At 37.6% G+C, this 10598-nt stretch overlaps 1 protein-coding gene across 1 annotated transcript; it reads right to left on the bottom strand.

The window, feature by feature from the left end:
• Positions 1-6450: 6450 nt before the first annotated feature.
• Positions 6451-10335, bottom strand: LOC133837232 (CLIP domain-containing serine protease B8). Its single transcript, XM_062267908.1, is given in 7 exon segments — positions 6451-8252; positions 8254-8306; positions 8371-8545; positions 8547-8670; positions 8739-8835; positions 9458-9756; positions 9758-10335. Coding segments are annotated over 7 exon segments (1266 nt in total). The 5' UTR covers positions 10000-10335; the 3' UTR covers positions 6451-7976.
• Between the last annotated feature and the right edge of the window lie 263 nt (positions 10336-10598).

Below are 10598 nucleotides of genomic sequence, written 5' to 3' on the forward strand. Positions count from 1 at the left end.
TTTTTCCTACTCTCCTTTCTCCAGGGACTTCATGTGGCGTTCGCCGTTTATAACATATCGTATAGTTCTATAGATTTAGGGTTACATTCCGAGCGGCTTATAATTTACATGAACATGACTACTGACTGCGATACGATTTGTGAATTGTATCATTTTGGTGAATAACAACAGTTCACATTTTCAATTTCCGCTGCGATTTTCCCTTATTATTATTGTTTTCCCGTTGCCTTTGTTTGCCAAAACAATTAATGTTATTTGCATAGGAGTTGGGTTTGCCAGAGCACCGCACACAAAACGCACCAAGTAGACCTGGACACATGTGGTCCTATTTGCTTAAAGTAACCTGGTTACAGACTAGAAGTTACCCTGCAGATAGAGAGTTTAAAATGAACGCTACATTATCAAGTGTAACTTGATTGGCATAATAGCTTAGAAGAAAAAGTACAGATATGCTTAAAATAAAATTTATGCAAATTAAAAAAGCATTTTCAAATTCAAAACATATTTTATTAAACTGAAATCATGTATATTTTTAAATCAAGATTATAAATGGGTTTTATAATGGAAATTCTTATAATGCAATTATCTTGTTTTAAACCATATTCAATAAAATCTAAAAGTTAAGTTAAGACTATATTTCTAATAATTTTATATAGGTTATTCTTAAGAGGAGATTTTATTTCTTGAAGTATTTGTTTTAAGAATGAATAGCTTTCAAACTCAAGAAGTACTATGACTCCAACTTTAGCTCAACAAAAATATTTCTTTAGCTATCATTCCCAACTTCCTTCAGTTACCATTTACAGGGCATATACAATCTCTTGTTTGTAGTTGAGTTCAGCCCAAGGCAAGGAGGCGTTGGCTTTAGCATTCATCGCTTGTGTCTCAGCTTGCCATTAAATTGTATTTGACTTTGAAAATATTTCGGCAAATTCGTGTGGCAATTGGTCTGCATGAGGTGATTGTGTGTGAGTGTGTGTGGTAAGCATGTATCTTGCTGACAGCTGACAGCTTCGAGTGGTATAGTTTGGCGCATTATCAGGAGCACTTCAAGCAACTTCCGCTGCACATGCTCAAGTGTTGTTGTCGCTCTGCTAATGTGCAAAAAATGTTGCCGAACTTCGTTCTACAGAAACATAGAGAAAGAGGCGACAAAATTGCAGACACTTGCCGCGAGTGCCACTTGAGTTTTTGGGAAAATTTGCCAAAAGACGCAAGTGTTGCTTCACATACTCCAATGCGGGTTGCTTTAAGTTTTTCCGTCTGCTTATTTATTTATTTGTGTGACACGAATTTGTCATCTTGTTGTACAGTTTACGTTGCACCCCGCTGTTTAAAACATATATACAATATACATATGTCGTTGTTTGCATAGCCACACCCACCTTATAACGCCCTACGCACAGCCTGCGGCATCATTTTGTTTGCACAGCAGTTCCAAAAATTTCAATTAGTCCAAAAAGAGGACACCAAAAAAGGTGTGAGTTAAAGAAAATGTTACAAAATGTTTATAATTAGTTTTTCATATGCAAATTTGTTGGTTTTCTTTTTTTTTCTTTGTGGCACTCCAAATTGAAATTAAATATTCCTTTTTATGCTTTGTATTGTTAAGAGCAGCCTTTGCCCTGCGGCTTTGACCCATTGCCACAGAATGCAGAATTCACCTTCAGACAGTTCACCTACACTTTAACTTGAAGAGTCTATTTGCCAGCGATTTAAAATTAAATGAAAATTAACATTTCGATTTTCCCACACTCCATAATTATAAGGTAAATAAAAAATTGCATAATTTGCGCAATTTTTATTTGCACCCTTCAGAGAAGCGCAAATGAGATAAACGGAAGGAAACTGTCGACGTCGCGACGTCGCGACGTGATGCCAACAGAGATTGAAAACTGCTTAACAACCACCGAACCATCAGCGAAATGTTTTCCATTCATTTCAACAACAGCTTGTTGCTAATTTTTAATAAATATTGAACAACTCTCGAGTGTTGAAAGTAAACGCTTCCCTATGCAATATGCAAATTTTCCTTTCGCACAATTTTCGCACAAAACTGAAAGTCATAATTTCTGGCATCACGTGCGCGATTATTGATGATTATTATCAACAAGGTTTCTTCCGCTTTCCCATTATGCTCATGTTGATTAAAAATCTAATGTCTATTGCTGTTTATATTTACTTCAGCAGATTTTGTTTACTTTGTGTTATTGCCACGTGCCGCCGCAGAGAGTTCAGTAAAGTCCACACAAAGAGCAAAGTAATCTTTGTACAAAATATTAATACAGATATTTTTGTGTTTCGAATGGATGTGAATATATTTTAAATATATGCATAAATTGACATTTTTAAAGTACGCCAAAAATAATTTACTCAATTAAATCAAAACACATTGAAAGTCAAATGATTATTCATTATCACTTAACATTCATTAATTGTAGTCAAAGTCGAAAGTTTTCATTGCATACTTTTTGGCGCCCATTTATATTTATTTGCCTTGCGTTGATTTTTAATGTATTTCCTTCGCTGCAGTCGCTTCTTTCGACCTTGTCGGTTTTTTTTTCTTTATCACTATTGTGCTACGTTTTGTCGTCACATTGTTTATGTTATTTACAGGCTTGCGAGGAAACAATCTTCGGCGACCAAATAATGTATTTGCACCCAATACAAGCGCGCTAGGTGTATTCTGCGATATCTAAAAGCAACTTAGGTATATCACTATATCAATATGAAATTATAGAACATTAACTTACCTCTATATCTTCGACGCTTTGCTCACAATTGATGATCAGAAACGAGAGGCACAAGAGTACCAAGCAGAGGCAGCTGCCACCCATCATATAAAAGTACTTTTCGATGCGTCCACTTTGTACAACTTTCTCACACTGAATGATAATTCCATTATTGTTTTGAACTGCATGCAGTATGTCCCAGTTGATTGAGTGTCTTTAGAGATAATGTCACATATGTTGCTGCTATGAACTATATTCTTGCAGTCCAGATATTCATGATACCCTTCACATTGACAATGGTTTGGTCCTACTTATTTGTTCCATATAGTCTACAAACTTTTAATGGGTAGTGTATTCATGTTTGTGTTGGGTTCATCCGGATGTCTCGTATCTTTGCAGCTACTACTTGAGCTTGTAGATTCAGATTATCGTTCATTCATGAAGTGTTTTAGAGCTATTCATTCAATAAAGTAATCTTTCTGTAAAGACATGAAGTGGCTGTTAATCACAACTTATTTACTTGAGAATGATATATAAGTATTTTATTGATCTTTATTTTAATTTTACTTTTTAGTAAATAAACTTCACAAGAGAAAAAAAATCAATTTCAAGCTGTAAACCCTTTTGAAATAAAGTGTTCTTGTAAAATGATATGAACAACTCATGTTAACTATCTATACTTTGATATACATAGTTTACTGTTAACAACATTATTTTGAAATACATTTTTTGCCTTAAGAAAAATTTACGTTTTCCTAAATCCATCACTGTTCACTTCTTCTGTTCGCACTTGATATTAATTCTGTTTTTATTTGCCCTCTAATTCAATTGCGATTCCATTAACTAATGAAAACGATTCGTATTTATATATTGTATACGCTTTCCCCATGACACGTTTTACTTTTTCGCATTCTAATTTCATTGAATTTCTACAACAATTTATCCCAAATGTGTTTGTTACCCTTGCCATTAGCCGTGGGAGGGTGCAAAGGACATTTTTGATGGCTGTATCCTGTGTCGTCTTGCTTGTATCGTGACGCTGTGCAAATGGCATTTAATGGCATGTCAATGTCAACGTCTATCGTCGCATTTATTGATATGAGACGAACAATATTAACAACAACTCGATAAACTTTTATCGTTTTGCATTTGGGCTCAGCTGCAAATAAATAGCAAAGCAATTGCCAAGCGCACAAAACTCGTAAAAGTCCAAGTAAAAGAAATGAATTGAGAAAAACAATAACAAAGCAAACTCGTACTAGAATTTAGTGGCGCAACTGTTCTGCACCTGTAGAACTCTTACATATCTGACATATGGCCAATTTCATAGTCCACATTCTAATTTTCCCATTTGGCCAAAGTTTTTGTTGTTGTGTTGTTGTGTTGCAACGAAAGCACAAAAGCCGCAACAACAAAACGTTATGAAACTCAATTATTAGCAAAAAGGGAGGTTGCTCGCTTCCCTAAACTGATTAGACGACCTTTTGTTGTGCGCAAATCGACTTTACAAAATTGCCTCTATAATTGCCATGCTGTGCTTCGCTGCGTGGGCGTGGCAGCTGCACTTTAAAATATCAGAGTAATCGCATTATTTGTGGGCGATTCATTCAAAAATATGAACATATTCAGTCTTTGAATGCATGTGAATATATAAGAGATTTTCAATCGGTCTCAATTTTAAATCTTACTCCACTTAACAAATTCTAGACATAAAAATTCTATTTTTTTTATAATTTTAAGTTCAATTGGAATGCGAAAACCACATTTATTTCTATATGATACACATACATATGTGCATTTAATTAATTCACAATAACTTTACTTTCCAACACAATTTAATACAAGGCAAAAATAATAATCGTTCATATTTAAGAAAAAATAACTATTTAATGTTTTAAAAGCATTAAAATTAAGGGAATGAAAGTGGAAAGCATAACTCAAAGCCTCAATTTACAATCTATAATCATTTTCCCTTAAATTAAATTTATTATTTTCGCATGTATGTTATATCTACATGGAAAAAATACATTTCATTATAGGCACAAATTAGTTAGAGCTGCAAGCAACTACTTTTGTTAGAGCGAAGGATAATAAAGGCGTAGGATATTCTAGTAGTGAAATCTATAAAGGAGAAATCGTAATAAACAACTGCTTCAGCTAGACTTCTGTTAAACCTTGGATCTAGCAACTGCTTGCGCTAGACTTTGCTTAAGTGGAAAGAGTTGCTAGCAAATGCTTCCATTAGTCTTTACTGGTGTCAGAGCGAGAAGTCAATATAGGAGGAGTAACAAGCAGCATTCCGTTACTCTGCTAATGTATGTCCTTTTACTAGCAACTTCTTCCGTTAGAGAAACTAGCAACTACTTCCACCTGACTTAGTCATAAAAGTGTTAGAGCGAGAAATCAATATAGGAAAAGTAACAAGCAGCAGTTTCTGTTGCTCTTTGCATCTGATTCTAGACTGTTGAGTGGAAAGAGTTGCTAGCAAATGCTTCCGCTAGACTTTGCATAAAAGTGTGTTAGAGCGAGAAGTCTATATACGAGAATAGGGAGTAACATGCAGCTGTTTCTGTTACTCCTCTAATTGTATCCTTCTAATAGCAACTTCATCCGCTAGAGTAACTAGCAACTGTGTCCGTTAGACTTTGCTAAGTGGAAAGAGTTGCTAGCATCTATAGTACTTCTGCTAGAGCGAGAGTCTGCAAAAGAAAAAAAAGTAACTAGCAACTGCTTCTGTTAGACTTAGTATGGAACTAGCAACTGCTTTCTATAGATTTTGCTTAAATAGAAAGAGTTGCTAGCAAATGCTTCCAAATGCTTTGCTATAACAGTGTTATAGCGAGAAGTGAAGATGGAGGAACAAGAAGCTGTTTCGGTTACTCAGCTAATTTTGTCCTTCTACTAAAAGCTTACTAACAACGCTTTAGAGTAATTAGCAACTGCTTCCGTTAGACTTTGATTAGGTAGAAAAAGATGATAGAAACGGCAAAATCCTTTGTTTCTGCTGTGATCTTTTGCTGAAGTGGAAAGAGTTACTAGTAACTTTTTCTGTTAAGGCGACAAGTGCAATTTATTAACTAGCTTTTACTACTGTTAGATTTTGCTAATGTGGAAACAGTAATAGTAAGAGAGGCCCTTGAAATCTTATGCGGAATACAAAAATGTAAATCTAATATAAAAATGTAGATAATCATATCAATTTGTAAATTCATTATTATCTTATTAGTAATGTTTTTTATTTTAAATAAACTCTTGAACAAAGTTGTCTTACATTCTGTAATAGATAAAACAAGTAAAAAATAGCTCTTATAATACCCTTCTACCGGACATGGCTAGATCAATTCTACGGGTAACGGGTATAAAATTTCCTGCCGGCACAAAGTAGAATATTTCAAGACTTTAGAATATTTCAACTTTATTTTATGAAAATGTCTATAAAATTTTTCGAAAATAATAATTTTTATTATATTTAAGAAATAAATAATACTACTTTTTTAAATTAAATAATTGAAATTATTATAATTTTTTTCATTTTACTTATATTTGATTAATCTGAAATTTTAGATTACTTATTTGGAAACTATAGAATCTGTAGTACATATACATATCAAATTACTCATTGTATATGTTGACTAAAGTATAAAGCGTACACAACAATCTCTTTTAGCTTTAAAGTACTTTTATCGCTAAATTTGCAAGCATATTTCAATGTCAGAAATGTTTGCCAATTCGCCAACATTAATCATACGTTATATATGTATATGTACACACGCATATCGATGTAGTTCAAGGTTAACGAAAAAATCGCCAAAGCTTCATAATGAGCAGAGCAAACAGGGCGATAATAACAACAATAGTAATAGTAATGCAGCCAAAGCGTTGAAGCGCCAAGCTGTCTTCTGCCTGATAAACTTCATCATGAATATTAATGTGGCATATATCATATACGTATGTGTGTGTATACACACACTCGCATATGAGCCATAACATTAACATTAACATTAACGCCAACATCAGCATCCAGATGAGCGCGTCAAAGAGTCAAGTTCACTTTCACTGCGCTGACGCACAGCTTGTCTTCGTCATGATGACAACGATGATAATGACAATCATGATCATCATTCAGCCAATTGGTCAGGCCAATTTTGGTCAGTGGCACAGTGTGCAGAACGATGGCCCAAAGCGCGGGTGAGTGGGGGACTGTTGAAAAAGGGGGGCCAAGCCAACTGGCAGCTAACTGTGCATACAAATGTTGTGCTTTGTTTTGCTGCTATTTTTGGCTATAAACCGCCTGCCTGCCTGATGGATGAATGACATCGATTTGAATTTTGGGCAGCAGTTGACTTCGACTTCGACTTCGGCTGCGTCTTCGTCGTTGTCTTCGTCTTGTCCACCACTTCGCTGCTGACTCGTTGGCTGCATTGCATCATTGTCGCTTAAATTGGCCGAGTCGAAATGAGTCGCGACTGAGAGTCGAGCCGTGTCAGGTCTGGAGCTGATGATGTTCGACTGGTGCACGCGAATGGGCAGTGAAAGCAAAGTGTGGCAATCAATGACGACATCAAAAAACTGCAATATCAAGTTTAACCAGCTGCTGGAAAAGTAGTGAAACAGCTGACGGCTGACAACGACTGACGACTGTCTCCCTGTTGGCCATTTTCTTTCAACTCTCGTCGATCACTCAAGGGCAATACTGTATATACTAAACATTTTATTGTAATTTCGTTTTCCAACATGAATCATTATCATCAACAGCGACTTGGTCAACAGAAATCCAGCTCCAGTTAGCAGCCATAAATCCAACTATCAAATCGCCAAGGCCAGTGGTGAAGATGGAGTCTCGAAACATTTCTGGCATTTGATTAATTGAAACCACAAGTGTGTGTAAATATTTTAATAGATTATTTAAATAGAAACATGTTTTTCAGACTTTTGTTAACACACACACATACATACATATACATATACGTAGTCACTCACACTCACATACGCACAGCACACACACTATTCGTAAGGTGAAAAAAGTTAGATAATTAGCAAAATATGTACAAATATTTAGAGACACAAACAGTACAATGCCCTCGCTCCCTCCCCACCCACGTCAATCAGCCCCTCGTTCGCCTAGGCGCCCCTAATTGTTAAACGTTCTTTGAATAGCAAAACAAAAAACACAAAAATAAAACAGCCCAAAGTCTAAATCTGACGTCAATCTTGACGTGCCAGCATTCCATAAATTCGAAATTCTTAACTCTGCGCCTTTATGATGCTCTCGATCCAACTCATGTAGCTCAAGACGGACGTATAAACTCCGGGTCCAGATCCGCATTGTGTGAACCCGTAGCTAACGATGCCATAGGCCACCCAGCGAGAGTTTGGACGATCAAAGTACATCAAAGGACCTCCACTATCGCCGGCACACGTGTCCTTTGACTTTTCACCTCCGGCGCAGAGTTGCTTCGGTCCCAAACGAACGCCATATAAATCGAGAATCTTGCTGCAGTTCTCGTTGGAGACGTAGGGGAATACGCAGCTTCAGCTTGATGGGACTGTGCGTGTTAATAAAGTAATTATTGACTGGAAAATATAAATAAAAGTAATTAATATTTAACTATCTTTGTTCGTATGCTTTGCATCTTACAGAGATCGGTGCGTCCCCAGCCGGAGACCGAGAACATTTGGCCCTCGACGAGCGGCGTCTGAGCGCTTTTGTTTGGCAGGCAAATGGGCATAATGAAGTGCGTGAATGAAACCGGATGCTTCAGTCGTATAATGGCAATATCGTTGTACTTGTAGTTCGAGTACTCCTTGTACTCCCGGATGCACATGAATGTGCTCATAGGCAATATCCAGTGCGGCATCCGCACAACTCAAATAGTTCGGTTCCTCTATGCAGTCTGGCTCCGTCTTCACATTAAATTCGCCCAGACGCACGTGTTTGCTATTAAGCGCAAGAAAAACACACTAAGTTAATAGACGAACTATAATTCAGAAGATCTTATTACTTACAGTCCACGTCGTTCTCGCACGCCTTCGCCCTGCACACAGTGGGCGGCTGTTAGTATATGACGATCATCGATCAAAGCTCCACTGCAGCCATAGTCATCTGTAGAAAAAAACAACGATTAGTTTTGATTTTTACTAGTTCGTTTAACGGCCACAAGTTGGAGTTATTAAAAAAGGTCGTTCAACGACATGAATTAGTTGAAGCTATAGATTTTTATTATGTTTTCTTTTTAAGATTAATTATTATTATTGTGTGGCGCCAAAGTGTGAAAATAGGGCCACTAAGTGAGTATTAATAGAAGACATTAACACGTTATTACAAAGTTATTATTTTTATATTTTTTTGTCACTAACCATTTCATTATCTTTATTTCTATTATTATTTTAGTGTGTTCGCTAAGCAAGGAAAATATGCCGCTAAGTGAGTTTTCAGTTTAGTGTGGCTTTTAAATGAAAACCACTATAACTATTTTCTGTGCTTTATTGGTTTCATTTTTGTATGAAACCGTAAAGAGGAAAATGTAGGCGCAAAGTTAATTTTGCTAAATGAAAATATGATAAATAAAACGATAAACGTCTGTTATATTAAATTTTCGATTTCCTGTGCTCTATAACCCTTATTATGATAAGTGCTTTAAGTCTAAGTTTAAGTCAATTCTTGATAATAGTTCGGCTATTAAAAGAGAGTATCTATGAATGTTGTTCCTTGAAACAAAACTCACTTGAATGATAGACCAACAGTGCCAGCCAGGGATACTCGTCCAGCTCGGCAATTTCGCCGCCATAGATGCGATTTGTCACCTGCTTGCCGCATTCGTTCAACAAATTGAAGCCCGTGCTCGGCTCCACCGTTTGTATGCGTCGCTTGAGCTTTTTGCGCTTGAAACGCGCCGTTACATCCAAAAAGCGACGATACTCGAACTTGGAGAACTGTATGACCGGATAGAGATAGTCCTGGCCATTAGCTGGACAGCAAACAAGTGGCTTGTAATCTGCATCACTTTTTTTCTGCCTCTGTACTGTCGCATTGAACCTTCTTCAGGAAATTGACGCGTTCCGAGCTCAAATTGGTCACATTGCGCACCTGTAAATAGGCGGCACATTCGTTCACCTGCACACAGATGCCGCGTTTCGTTTCGTTGGGTATATCGCAGTCGGGGGCAGGGACGAGTGGATCAACGGACTGCAGCGTGCAGGTGGCAAAGCCAAGGGCGAGCAATGCGCTGGTCGCCCACAATGCGCCGTTGTTGGGGTACAGGTACATCAGCAATTGATCGTGACACGAAGAGAGAAGACGCCAAAGTCGCGGCAGAAGAAGAAAACGTGGCACGACGCAGCGTGATGCGACACGAATGACACGAGACGAGAGTGCAACGTAATGTGTAAACACTGCAGTGGGCAGACGCGGCGTATACGCAATCGCAAAACAAAGGCGACAAAAAGCAAAACGTAAATTCGATCGATACGGCAAAATCGTAATGCCCAACGCACACACAATGTGAATCCGCTCGCGTGAACGCTCCGCCGTGTATTGAAATTCAATTTGAATGCTGCAGACGCGCGAGACAGAGACTCCGACGGCAGAGACTCAACAACCGCTCAGAGACATTCGCAGTCGCAGCAGCAGCAACAACAACAACAACAACAAGAGCAGCAGACGGCAACCAAAACCGAAACCGAAACCTCAGTTTCGGAGTCGGAAGAGCCGAAGCTCAAAGTGCCAAAAATGAAATAAAAATAAACGATAACTCCCCCTCTACGTCTGCGTCTGCTTATTCGTCTTCGTCTCCACACTAACAGCTGCTGCCCTGCCAAGCGCTTGTGACACCAAAACGAGCTCACACAAAACTGCAGTCGACGTCT

Source organism: Drosophila sulfurigaster, chromosome 2R, assembly GCF_023558435.1.
Source record: "Drosophila sulfurigaster albostrigata strain 15112-1811.04 chromosome 2R, ASM2355843v2, whole genome shotgun sequence".
NCBI lineage: Eukaryota > Metazoa > Arthropoda > Insecta > Diptera > Drosophilidae > Drosophila > Drosophila sulfurigaster.